Consider the following 13,960-nt stretch of genomic DNA (forward strand, 5'->3'; position numbering starts at 1 on the left):
CATTGGAGACTTCCTCTCTGTCTGTGTAGCATATGAAATATTGATGTTGAAGGAGCGCACTAAAATGGACTAGAATGGAAGAGGAGTGGCTGGTGATTTCAGTGCACAGATTGGTCTGTTTGATGCTTTTATGGCTGCATCAAATGACACTTGACTCTACAATCCACTGATAGAAAAATCAAAACAAATCACAGAGGGAGAAAAAGCGAGAAGCAAACACATGTATTGAGTTTCATTATAAATCGGGCACACGATGATTGATTATGCTCCAGCAGAGCTTTTTAGCTTCTCCTCCCGGTCCCCTAACATCACTTTTCTCAAGCCAAAGTGGTTCTCGGAATAATAATAATAATAAAAACTAAAGCTAAAAACCAAAGCCAGACTGACATCCCGCTATTGTGCTAGAGTAAGGACACACATTGCTTCTTTGCAACCAGTTTCTAAGTAACAAATGAACTGTGTGCAACCTTCTGAATCTAGGTATAAATCCCCAGTCAGTTTGTGTGTGCCATTTACAAACTCCACAGTGTTTCTGTTTCGAACAGTGTGTTGCCTTCACAGGTAATCAGAGATTAGACAACAAATAATAAACTCTTCGTGCTAATCAACATCAAGGCCCAATATCCGCTCCTTAAATTACCTCCCATGAGCATGTGCTACACCGCCACAAAACCCCCAGTTGTTGCCCACTCTAGTGGCACATTTCATACGCAAATAACATTTTACTGGTTTCCCATCATAAATCCTCGGTTCGGCCTTGGCCTTTAGTTGCTGTACTAAAAGCCGAGTAATTACCATAATGCTTTGCATAATTCATTTTCCACAAGTTTTATCTTTCTCGGCCACATCGCCCCAATAACCATTCATTCTGATGTAAATAAGCTGAAAAAGGGATGTAAAATGCTCACTGAGAGTTTGATTGAACCATTAGGCTGATTCTAACGTATAAAACTATAACATCAGAAGAGAATTAATGACGAGGCTGGAAGAATAAATGACATTAAGAGACAGCTGATGAGTAGATTGACTGTAACTTTCTGATCAAGAGTGTAATGTCCATTTATGTGGCTTTTAAACGAGCAGCAGTTGCCAAGTTGTCATTACACAGTCATTGGTGACAGCTAAGAAATAACATATTGCATTAGTTGGCCAGCTCAAAATAATTAAAATTATACTTTTATTCAGCAAGGATGCATTCAATTGATAAAAAACTGACAATACAAACATTTATAATGCTACAAAAGAAAAATTCCACAAACATTTTAAGCAGCACAGCTGATTTCCACATTGAAATGTTTCTTGAGCAACAAATCAGCATATTAGACTGATTTCTGAAGGATTGTGTGACACTGAAGACTGGAGTAATGGCTGGTAAAAATTCAGCTTCACAGGAATAAATTAAATTAAAAAATGTATTACAATAGTAATATATTAAATATAATATGTAATTATTTAAAATTGCAATAATATATTTCACAAAAATTTTTTATCAAATATATGCAGCCTTCTTTCAATAACATTTAATAATCATACCAACCCTAAAAATAATCTTCTTATGTGATTTTTCTCCTTGACAACTGCCAGTATAACTGATAGACCCTTGATCCCTGCATCCCTTTCAGTCACTGCTGCTCACTGGATTTCTCAAGAGGAATCTTAATCCTGGTCACACTCATGTTTCAACACAGACAACATAAGAGAGACTGAGGAATATCCTCCTAGTGCAGTGACATTTTAGAGCCAGTGTTTTCTGTCAGCATTAAGTGACTAGGTGAGGATAAAAAACAAACAAACAAAGGTTCAGATCAGGGCAGTGAAAATGGTCCACACAGCCTCAATTCTCAGCAGCCTGTGACATACATGCTTGCCCAAAATACCCAAGGTGAGTGCACTGGAATATGGGAAGAATAAACAAATCTCCAAGTGGGCATAATCAGTCCTTTGGGATGTTAATTCACTGTTTACATGCAGAGGTATGGTAACACAAATATTACTATAAAAGGACAACAGTTCCTTGTCCTATCTGTAAAGGTTCCAACTTCCAGATTTAAGTTTGTGCCAATATTTTTTTATTTTTTTTTTTTGACAAAGAGAGTCAGTCAAGCATTATGCTCACTGACCTGAGACCAGCGAACAAATGCCCAACACTGCAGCACTGTATGATAACAGAGAGACAAAAACAGGAGGCAGCCTATTTCCAACCCTCTCTCTCTATATATATATATATATATATATATATATATATATATATATATATATATATATATATATATATATATATATATATATATATATATATATATATATATATATATATATATATATATATATATATAGTGCCCTCCACAAATATTGGCACCCTTAGTAAATATGAGCAAAGGTGGCTGTGAAAAAAAAATCTGCATTGTTTATCTTTTTGATCTTTCATTCAAAAAATTCACAAAATTCTAACCTTTCATTGAAGGAAAAGAATTGAAAATGGGGGAAAAAGCTCATTATGTAATAAATGTTTTTCTCCAATACATGTTTGCCACAATTATTGAAATCCCTAGAAATTCTTCTGAGTAAAATATCTCTGAAGTATATTCCCATTCATATTTAAATTTTTTAGCACACCAGGGTGACTAGGAGCATGAAATTGTGCAGCCATGACTTCCTGTTCCACAGGAGTACAAATATGTGTAAACACAAAGGCCAAATACCCTTAATCATTCATCACAACGAGAAAAAACGAATAATATAGTTCTGATGTGCAGCAAAAGATCATTGAGCTTCACAAAATAGAAAATGGGTATAAGAAAAAAGCTAACGCATTGAAAATCCCCATTTCCACTATGAGGGCAATAATTAAGAAGTTTCAATCAACTAAAGATGTTATAAATCTGCCTGGAAGAGGACGTATGTCTAAATCGTCCTAATGTGCGGTGAGGAGGAAAGTTTGAGTGGCCAAAGACTCCCCAAGGATCACAGCTGGAGAACTGCAGAAATTATTTGAGTCTTGAGTCTCAGAAAGCCTAAAAAAAATTACCAAACAGCACCTACATCCCCACAAGTTGTTCGGGAGGGTTTCAAGAAAAATCCTTCTTTGCTCATCCAAAAACAAACTCCAGCATATTCAGTTGTCACACAAGACTGGAACTTCAAATGGGACCAGCTTCTGTGGTAAGATGAAACTAAAAAAATAGCTTTTTGGCAGCAAACCCACCAGATGGGTTTGGTGCACACATGGATAAAAAGTACCCCATGCCCACGGTTAAATATACTGCTGGTTCTTTAATGCTGTGAGCCTATTTTTCTGCTGGAGGTCCTGGACATCTTGTTCAGATACATGGCATCATGGATTCTATCAAATACTAACAGATAAAAAAATCAAAACCTGACCACTTCTGCTAGAAATCCAATAATGGGCAGTGGTTGGATTGTCCATCAGGACAATGATCCAAAACAAACATCAAAACCAACACAAAAATGTGTCACTGAGCACGAAATGAAGCTTCTGCCATGACTATCCCAGTTCCCTGACCTGAAACCTAAAGGAAATGAGTGGAGTGAACTGAAGAGAAGAAGCACCAACATGGAGCTGGAATCTGAAGGATCTGGAGAGATTCAACATGAAGGAATGGTCTCTGATCTCTCCTCAGGTGTTCTCCAAACTCATCAGGCATTATAGAAGAAGACTCCTCAGAGCTGTTATCTTGGGAAAAGGACATTGCAATAATTGGGTGCCAATAATTGTGCCCAACATGAACTAGAGAAAAACATTTATTTCATAATGAGCTTTTCCACTCATTTTCAATTGTTTTACTTAAATGAAAGGTTAGAATTTTGTGAATTTTTTGAATGAAAGATCAAAAAGATAAACAATGCAGATTTATTTTCAGAGCCGCCTTTGCTCATATTTACTAAGGGTGCCAATATTTGTGGAGGACACTATATATATATATATATATATATATATATATATATATATATATATATATATATATATATATATATATATATATATATATATATATATATGTGTATTATTTCTACTTATACACTAACACGTAATACATATTGTATATGAATTATAAAATGTAATATATTTTGTATATAATATCTGCATGTACAAGCTCTTGTGCTGGATTTTGTAATAATTTGCTGAGGTAAATATGTCCACCCAATGAATTTTTTTTTTTTTTTTTAAGGTTATTGGATTACCATTTCACCAAAATCAATAGATAAAAGAAAATATATGTGACCCTGGACCACAAAACCAGTCATAAGAGACATTTTTTTTTAAATCGAGATTTATACATCATCTGAAAGCTGAATAATTAAGCTTTCCATTGATGTATGGTTTGTTAGGACAATATTTTGCCGAGATACAACTATTTGAAAATCTGGAATCTGAGGGTGCAAAAAAAATCTAAATATTGAGAAAATTGCCTTTAAAGTTGTCCAAATGAAGTCCTTAGCAATGCATACCCACTCACAAAAATAAATTTTTGATATATTTATGGTAGGAAATTTACAAAATATCTTCACGGAACATGATCTTTAATTAACATCCTAATGATTTTTGGCATTAAAAAAAAAAAAAAAAAAAATCAGTAATTTTGACCCATACAATGTATTGTTAGCTATTGCTATAAATATACCCATGCTACTTATGACTGGTTTTGTGGTCCAAGGTATATTATATTACTACCTAGCAATAAATATTCAAATGAGTGAGGTCATTCGGTGACAGAAATGTGACTGATTCAGAAACTCAAGTTTGTGAGTCATTTTGAACCACTCGGCGACAAGAAAAGCAGTACAGGAAATACAGTATATACTATTATATCTCTATACCAGTTTGTACCTTTGAAACTTTGTATTACAGCACTCAGAATGATTTGTTTGTGTTTTTGCTTTGACAAACTTATTTGCTACATGAATAAATGCAAATATAAATTATTGAAAGATGTGCTGATCATTTCAGTCAGTATGTCGCAGACAGAATGCACACTTGAAAGGCTTGTAGACATTGCTGTAATTCCCTGAGATTAGACATGAGATGGTGCTTTGAAGTTGGTTTAGACATTGTGCTCCTATGTTGAGAGAGAAAAAGAAAGTGGAGGCTGAATGTTTACACTGCGTTCACAGAGCTGAAGGGCCTCACTGTGAGCTGAAGCTGAAGAGGAGAAAGCATTTTAATCTTCTAATGTATCTATTGAACCTGTTCCACTAAATTTCCCATCTCTCTTTCTTTAGACAACTCTCATGCCTTCAAGACTGTCCCAATTTATTCTTTTATTTTCCTCATTCATTTACTGAGCCACAGCTGCTGCCAAAGCTTTGGGCAGAAATAAGCGAGGCTCCCGCTCTCTCTTGGCAGAACTACAGAAGGAAGAGGCGGAGGGAGAGAGTTTTTACCAGCAGATATTTTGGAATTGGATTTCCTTGTGGCTGTTATTGAATGTTATCCATAAACAGACAGATATTACAGTGCAAAAAACACTCTGGTCAATGTGTTGTGTTTTCTGCAAAATCAAGTGAAGACTGATTAAATTGTAACTGATCCAAATGTGCTTGGCATATATAGTCAAAACACTCTAAAATCCGACAACAGTCACTCACCCAGTCTCCACTGGCTTTTGCAGGAGGATGTCGGCCGTGCCGGGTGCATTCAGGATTGGTTTCGTCAGTCGGATTGGCCGAGGAGAGGCTGGCCTGGAGCTAGAAATATTCCTCGGAGCGTCTGCAAAACACAGGAGGTGTTACGCTGCTGCCATCTGGTGGATATCACTGTCATGTCAGCTAAACAAAATGCAGAGCACATACTTGTCTGTCTCTCCGGGGACAAAGTGGGGAGATGCAGAGACTGACCTTCTAATGCTCCCAAAAGGACAACTGTCTATATGTATATATACTTTTGTCAGTCTTCCTGTCTACTATGAATCAGGAATGAATGTGAATGGCCAGTGTCTCACCTGTGCCTTTTTCCCAAATGAGAGGGTCTGAGTATGAGATCATAGCAAAGCGTCGACGCACATCTTCCTGGTCTCTCTGAGTAACAAAATAGAGCTTTGTGTGTCAGGTGATTTAATACTTCAGTTTATTTTTATTTATTTATTTAATTATTTTTTGACCCAATCAAAATGATGCAAAAATAAATAAAGTTTTTTGTTTTTTTCAGGGGAAATTCTTTTTAATAAAAATAAAATAATTTAATAACTCAATATTATTAAATATAATAATACAATAATAATTAAAAAAACAATTACCTAATATAAATCACTATTTTAAAATATTTTTAATCATTTATTTTTTATATAATAATTATAATAATAATTTCATATTATAAATGTTATAACAAATTTTAATAACTTTTTAATAATGATAATAATAATAATTTTGTTTCTATTTTTAACCATTTATATATAATAATAATAATTATAACAACAAAAAACTAATAAATAATATATAATAAATTATAATAAAAGAAACATATCAAGTTCAGTCCATTACATTACAAAAAGTGTGGCATCACTCCAAACTCACAAATCTTATAATCTATGCCTTTAGCTCCCACACACTGACCTCCATCTCCTCCATCCTCAGCAACATGCTCTCTAACGTGGGACCCTGCAGCTGCCTCTCAGCATCAGTCTCGGCCACTTGCTGCCTCTCAGTCACCCACAGAGCTTGAGCTGCGTCCTCCAGAAGATCCTCCAGAAGAGCATCACTTAGGACATCTGCCCTGGCCCCAGGCTGCCAGCATTTACCACACAGCACATTGTAATACAGAGCTATGATTTTTATTTGTTGCTTAAGAGGTGAAAATGTTCAAATAAATCCTTCTCACGTTTTCTATTTTATGTGAACTTTTGTAAATTGAATATGGATTGAAAAGTCTCAGTGCTCATCCAGGAATATGAGAGTGAAAGAGTTTCTTACCTTATCTGCAACCTTCAGCCGCTCTCTGAGAGTGTGACTTCCTGCTTCAACCACCTGCCGTACAAGTGTGAGACAGAAAAAAAGAAATGACTGTCTTCTCACATCAATGCTAACATACATGTACAACAGCTGTTCACAGTGTGCCCGAGGGGGGAAAAAATTTATACAAATACTGGGGAAAAATGGTCCAATGGTACACTTGCAAGAGATTGTATCTCCAGCTGATAGACTCACTATGTCAGACATTATTTAGGGGGAAAAATGTCATCAGATGTATGCATTTACCTGTGCTCGATCCAACAAAGGTTGAATTCTCTCTTTAGCGGCACGCTCAGCTTTTTCCGCCCATTGTGTCGGAGAGCCCACTGTGGTCCTACCATGCCCACATATTAATACACATTAATGATAACGTGCACTCAAAAAATTAAAAGTTCAAGTGAGCAATTAAATTGAGGAAAACTTTCCAAAGCAATCAATTTAAGAATTTTCAACAAAATTGTTTGACTAACATTTAGTTATGCCTACTACACAGAAAGTATTTTGAGCAGAATTTTTAATACATATTTAAAGTTTTTTCTAGCATACTACATGAAAAAAGTGGTATATTTATTGAGTTAAATTAACTACACAGACAGATGAAAAAAAAATTAAATTAAATTTCAGCTAGTTTGTCTAGATCTGGATTTCCATACATCATTATTCAAGTAGCCCCAATGTAAATGGATAGTCAATTTTGAAGAAAATGAATTTCAAGAAATGTATTGCATGAGCTCATTTTAATTAACTAAATTAAACAAGCACAATAATTCATTTTTTGCATGCACGGTTCATTGAACCACCAGTTAACTATAATAATGAAGCAGCTGCTGTCATACCGGAGTTTGTTAATGTGGTCAGCCTCTTCTTTACTCAGACGATTCAGTTCTTGCAGTCTGTCTGCAGTCACCCGGTCCAACCAGGCTTGCCTATTTCAAATAAACATACACACCAATGGGCATCTACTGCGGTCCCATACTCAACAGTGAACATGGGCATCTCAGAGTTACTCAGATCAGAGTGATGATTGTTTATATAAACTGAGCCTAGTGACCATTATTTATGAATTATATTTTTATTTGTTTGGAAACTCCAGAGACATTTCTTAAATATCTGGAAGAGAGGGTTCCTGACATACCTGAGGGCTTCATTTTGGGCTTGTTTCCTATCATGTGTTGAAGGGCTGAGCTGTGTACTGGAATTGGTCTGTGGCTTCTGCTTTACAGGGCTCTTTTGAGGTGAGAACAGACATCTCGGCTCCGGCCGGCTAGACACAGCACTACACCTGTATATATACATATATATATATACATATATATATATATATATATATATATATATATATATATATATATATATATATATATATATATATATATATACACATAGTAAATACATATTAGTAGAACACAAAGGTGCAAGCATGTCAAGTCTTGTGTGCAAGACAAATATGAATAAGTAATGGATAAGAGGGCTGGATGTACTGACCGTGGGCGAGGAGGAGAGTGAGGAGATGTTGGCATCCAAGGCACAGTGGCCTCTTTCTGGGGTACCTGGTTTTCCCTCAGTCGGGATGAGACAGTGGGCTGCTGGAAGCTGGCATCACGAAGATGACCTGCCTGCTGAATTTCAGGCATAGTGTGTCTTTTATATCTTTTTTGAAAATTGTCATCTAAAATTATTAAAAAAGAACAGATATCTACAAACATACACTATCATTAAAAAATTTCAGGATTTGGTGCGATTTTTTATTGTTTATGAAAGTGTCTTACACTTATCAAGCCGTGCTATTGTGAAATATTAAAAAAATACTTTTCTATTTTAATATATATTAACATGTAATTTATTCCTGTGATGGCAAAGCTGAATTTTCACCATAATCACTCCAGTCTTCAGTGTTTCCTTCAGAAATCATTCTAATATGCTGATTTGCTGCTCAAGAAACATTTCTAATTATCAATGTTGAAAAAGATGTTATGCTTAATATTTTTGTGGAAACAATGATACATTTATTTAGGATTATTTGACATTCATATGTACAGCAACCTTTTATAACAATTTATAGCAATGTTTAATTGCTACTTTTGACCAATTTATTGCCTCCTTATAAAAGTATTAATTTCTAAAAAAAAAACAAAAAAACACACACACATACTAACCCCAAACTTTTGAACAGTAGTGTTTCACATTAAAAAGTACTACTATAACTAAAACTATAAATAAATTAATTAATAATAAAAGAAAAACCTTAATATGGTCTTGGTTGATGGCACTGGTAGTTTTGTTGGGTTTCTGTGCTTCAGCCTCTCTGAGTTTTTCATTATGTATGAGGCTCTCTAGCCCCGCCTTCAGAACTTCATTGCGCTCCTTCACCAATGCCTGTGAGGTCCGGTGGGATTTCCCTGCCAGTCTGCTGCCTGCATACATAAACAAAAATCTCAGATTTTCTTTTGCAATACCCTGAAATCAAATAACTGCACAGGGAACAGCCAATCTCGCTCTACAAATCACTTTCACATAAAATAAATCATTCAATATTGATTTTCTTTCCAAACACAGTGGAACAGAAAAGTACTTAAATGTTTGGACAGTTGAGTCACATAAAAAAGAAGATATTTTTTTAAAAATGTCAAAAAGGAAAAAAAATAATAATACAAAACCCCCACAAAAAGTTGCTAGAGCTTTTCTAAGAAGAAGTGTGTTTGTGTTTTAAATAAAATAAATGCCACTTATTTTTATGTTTTGTTATATAATGCAAAGACTTTCATACACTTTTAAGTGTGGCTTAAAGGATTAGTCCACTTTTAAATAAACTTTTCCTGATAATTTACTCACCCCCATGTCATCCAAGATGTCCATGTCTTTCTTTCTTCAGTCAAAAAGAAATTAAAATTTTTGATGAAAACATTCCAGGATTTTTTTCCATATAGTGGACTTCAATGGGCACCAAACAGTTGAAGGTCAAAATTAGTTTCACTGCAGCTTCAAATTGTTCTACATGATCCCAGATGAGAAATAATGGTCTTATCTAGAGAAACAATCACTCATTTTCTAAAAAAAAAAAAAAAAAATTACAATTTTATAAATTTTAACCAGAAATGCTCATCTCGAACTAGCTCTCTTCTTCTTCTTCTCTATTTGAATTCCAGCAGTGTAGACACTGCTAAGCATATTACAGCCCTCCACAGGTCAAAGTTTGAACTAACTGTTATATACTATTGAACTAGCATATTACATATAAAAATGAGTTCAAACTTTGACCTGAGGAGGGCAGTAATACACTTAGCAGTGTCTACACTGCCGGAATTCTAATAGAGAAGAAGAAGAGAGCTAGTTCAGGATGAGCATTTCTGGTTAAAATGTATAAAATTTTAATTTTTTTTTTTTTAGAAAATGACTGATTGTTTCTCTAGATAAGACCATTATTTCTCGTCTGGGATCATGTAGAACAATTTGAAGCTGCAGTGAAACTAGTTTTGACCTTCAACTGTTTGGTGCCCAGTGAAGTCCACTATATGGAAAAAAAATCCTGGAATGTTTTCATCAAAAACTTTAATTTCTTTTCGACTGAAGAAAGAAAGACATGGACATCTTAGATGACATGGGGGTGAGTAAATGATCAGGAAAAGTTTATTTAAAAGTGGACTAATCCTTTAAATACTTTTTTGGGGTCACTGCACTTATATACTGTACAGAAACAACACTAAAAAGCTTTCAGAAAAATGACCGTCACCTTGGTCGCCATGACTCACCACCAGGCTTTTTTGCAGCAGCTGGCTTTCGGGGTCTTCGTGAGGTCCTCTCAGCTGGGTCTCTGGCAGGACGGGGAGGGGACATGCTGCGGGCCCTGACCCAGGTCGAAGTCTTTTCCACTGGGTTGACAATCTGCAAATCTATGTCTCTTTTCCTGGGTGCCTCCTGCTTACTCAGTGCTGAGTCAAGTGTCTGAGGAATCCAAAACAAAAGAGCATTAAATAACGTTTTTATAAATTTTTTTCCATTTAAGCATAGTGTGTACATAGTGCAAATCACCTCTAATTTCTGCAGGATGTCGAGGGCTGTCTCTGGTACGGCAGATCCTTGTCCCACCTGTACTTTGGCTGAACAGAGAGAGAGCTGGCGAATCAGCTGACCTAGCTCTTTGCAGTGGGTGGGCACTCTGCTCTCTGTGGGGTCTGACAGCTGGTTGATAAAAACCTGCATGGCTCTTACAGCTCCCCGATGAGCAGCAGCCAGCCTGTCCATTGCCCTGGACTGAGAAGACAATCACAGAAACATTTAGAGCCCCTGCATGTCTCAATCTTACACTTCAAAATCAAAATGATACTTTTTGATATTGATATGTTGGGCAAAATAAACTTTGGTACCTTTTTGCTGTGTTTGACATTCTGGGAACGCAGCTTGTCTAGATCCTCCTGTATTTCTTTAATCTTGAAAAAAAAAGCGAAAAAAATAATCCCGTGTTGAATCTCTAAAGCCACTTTTTCATCTCTGACAAATGACAGACCAGAAGTCATTCATTTCCAAAGAAGAGTAGCACAGGAGCTGCATGGTTTATCGTCCAAATGCGCACACCATCTTTGTGCGATTATATACGTGTGAGGTTGAAATTACCAAGATATTTTCACTAAAACATTTCGGTTACGAATAATTATGTTTAAAATAATTATTTTATATTATTACACAAATATTTACGTTAATTAGAAGTAGAAAACCTACCATGCTTTTCTTTCAAATGCATTGACGGTCATATTTTTGTGTGTATATTTTTATACATTTATTATTTATTTATTTAAAAATGCTAAATAAGCATAATTGTGAATAATTATGTCCAAAATAATTATTTTCTAATTTTTTCCTCAGTTATTTACATTAATTAGCTCTATAAAAACGTATCCACGTATCGACAGTCTTTTGTTTTGTGCTAATATATTTATTCATACATTCATTATTTATTTATTTTACCATGGTGAATAAGCAGAAAGTAACAGCTGTTTCACAATTAATTTGAAAGTTCTATTTCACTTGGGCGTGAAATGTGACAATCATATGCAAATATCAGAGATAGTGAAAAGTGCTCTTTAGTGCTCTTAAATATTTCATATTACTGTGCTGCCATTGTGTACATGAATTGCAGTGCTTACAGACCTGCTGTTGTAACACATAGATGATACGTGCGGAACGGGCTGCCTGCTCCTGCCGCCGAATCTCCACCCTGTGCTTCTCATCAGGCTCCAGAACCTCCACCACACGTCCTGCAGAAAACCCCACATGCAAGCCTCTTAAAAAGGGAAAAATATATCATTTGGTTGACTAGGAATAATAAGAATACCTTTATTAGCCAACTGCTCTATCCTTTGAACATATGTGCTCAGTTCCTTCTGTAATTTACGGATCTCCTGGCTGAGCTGAGGTTCATCGTTGTTGACTCTCGGGTCAAGGTCTTTGGTGGGCGTCTGGCCCTGTTTAAGTTGGCTGTTGGGCTCCTGAGGAGTATAAACAAGCACCTGATGACCGTTTTTTATTTGCTTCTTTGGACCTGACATCTTTGGGTAGACCACATGAGGACTGCATTCTGTGTTGCTTCTTTCAGGGCTGATAATCTGGGATCTTTCCACTGGTTCAAGTGAGTTATGGCTGATGGATTCCTGTCGTTTCCTACGCAGATCTCTCTTGGCGAGTCTGATGGCAGCCTGCAGCCGCTCTTCTGAGAGGACTGAGAGGCGCAAGGAGCTGCTGCAGCTCTCCATATCATCCTGCCTTTCTGTACGGGGTATAAGTTTCTCTATCACGATGGGAGAAGGGGGTCCCACACGGGTGGCTCGGTTAAGAACACTGGGTGCCGCTATGTCACTGAACTGAAGCTGTAATCAGAAGAATCAGAACCAATGAGAACCTTTTGCAGAAGAATGCAGCATGCAGCATTACATTATATTAGACAACATTGTCATATATATATATATATATGTATGTATGTATGTATGTGTGTGTGTGTGTGTTGTTACAATAGTACTACCTGTGTTTGCAGACCAGCAATGTGAGACACAGAAGACTCTTTTTTAATCCATTCACGGTTCACAGGGCCCATTTCACCAATTGTCATAGCAGATCCCCTTTGGAAATCAGAAATCATCCTGATAAAATCTTTTTTTATGAGCTGTCTTTATGGAAATAATAAATTAAACCAAACCGGCTTGAGTAATCCTTCTTAGAGCAACTAACAGTTAAGTCTCCACTGACTGTTCCGATCGATTACAAAAAAGGGGATTGGTTTATCACACGAAAACACAGTAAATGGACGAGTAAATCCGTGGTATTATGTTTTAACATGACAGTCAGTTGGTAAACAGCCGCCAAACTCAAAATTTGTTTATAGGAAGTGTCAGGCAGTTTAAAACACCGCCATGACAACAAAACACTTCTTCGTGATTTGTCTGTCAGCTGTAATAATTGAGTTCGGGCATGTTGTCGCCCCCTGCCGGTCTGACTTACTGCTCGCACTGCGGTCTGATGTGACCAAAAAAGTTGAATTTATTGAAATAAATAAATTAACAATCTTTTAATTAAAGATTAACAATCTTTATTTTACATTTAACGATAGTTAATTTTTAAATGTAAAATTTTGAGTTTTAAATAGGCTTTATGGAATGAAGGCTATGGTTCATTTATTCATGTTGTCTTATAAAAAAAAATTTTTTTTTAATCAAACATACAGATGAAGACAAATCATAGCTTCAAAATACAACAGTTTATTTTGTAAATAAAACTTAAAGCAATGAATCAAAAGACATTCAATTAAAACTGGGAGTCCATGAAGTTACTGGACTGGAAATTAAAATATTCCATAAAAAAATATTTGCAAATGTGTTTCAAACTAGGCTGGAAAAGTTATGTAAATTTATAAAATCTTAAGAAGATGTATAATATAGGGCATTTATCGCTACGCTACACAGCTGCTCTCTGCCCTCGTTTACTCTTCAATAAGCCCTGTCACCAT

The 13,960-nt window shown here is 35.8% G+C and overlaps 1 protein-coding gene across 3 annotated transcripts in view; it reads right to left on the reverse strand.

The window, feature by feature from the left end:
- The window catches only part of kiaa0753 (KIAA0753 ortholog), a 28,613-nt gene extending 15,151 nt beyond the window's left edge, over positions 1-13,462 (reverse strand). Inside the window, exons 1-15 of one of the 3 annotated variants that reach the window (XM_048161216.1) lie at positions 12,980-13,462; positions 12,296-12,827; positions 12,112-12,218; positions 11,331-11,393; positions 10,996-11,217; positions 10,716-10,908; positions 9,211-9,380; positions 8,452-8,585; positions 8,102-8,242; positions 7,803-7,892; positions 7,213-7,300; positions 6,928-6,981; positions 6,571-6,741; positions 5,961-6,036; positions 5,608-5,728 (exon numbers count right to left, since the gene is read on the reverse strand). In XM_048161216.1, coding sequence (XP_048017173.1) covers positions 5,608-5,728; positions 5,961-6,036; positions 6,571-6,741; positions 6,928-6,981; positions 7,213-7,300; positions 7,803-7,892; positions 8,102-8,242; positions 8,452-8,585; positions 9,211-9,380; positions 10,716-10,908; positions 10,996-11,217; positions 11,331-11,393; positions 12,112-12,218; positions 12,296-12,827; positions 12,980-13,096 — 2,279 coding nt within the window. In that variant the 5' untranslated portion in view covers positions 13,097-13,462. Of the gene's footprint in view, positions 1-5,607; positions 5,729-5,960; positions 6,037-6,570; positions 6,742-6,927; positions 6,982-7,212; positions 7,301-7,802; positions 7,893-8,101; positions 8,249-8,451; positions 8,586-9,210; positions 9,381-10,715; positions 10,909-10,995; positions 11,218-11,330; positions 11,394-12,111; positions 12,219-12,295; positions 12,828-12,979 lie in introns of all 3 variants that reach the window. The other 2 variants (XM_048161215.1, XM_048161214.1) reach the window with 2 other exon arrangements.
- Between the last annotated feature and the right edge of the window lie 498 nt (positions 13,463-13,960).

This window comes from Megalobrama amblycephala, linkage group LG16 (assembly GCF_018812025.1).
Source record: "Megalobrama amblycephala isolate DHTTF-2021 linkage group LG16, ASM1881202v1, whole genome shotgun sequence".
NCBI classification, from domain to species: Eukaryota; Metazoa; Chordata; class Actinopteri; order Cypriniformes; family Xenocyprididae; genus Megalobrama; species Megalobrama amblycephala.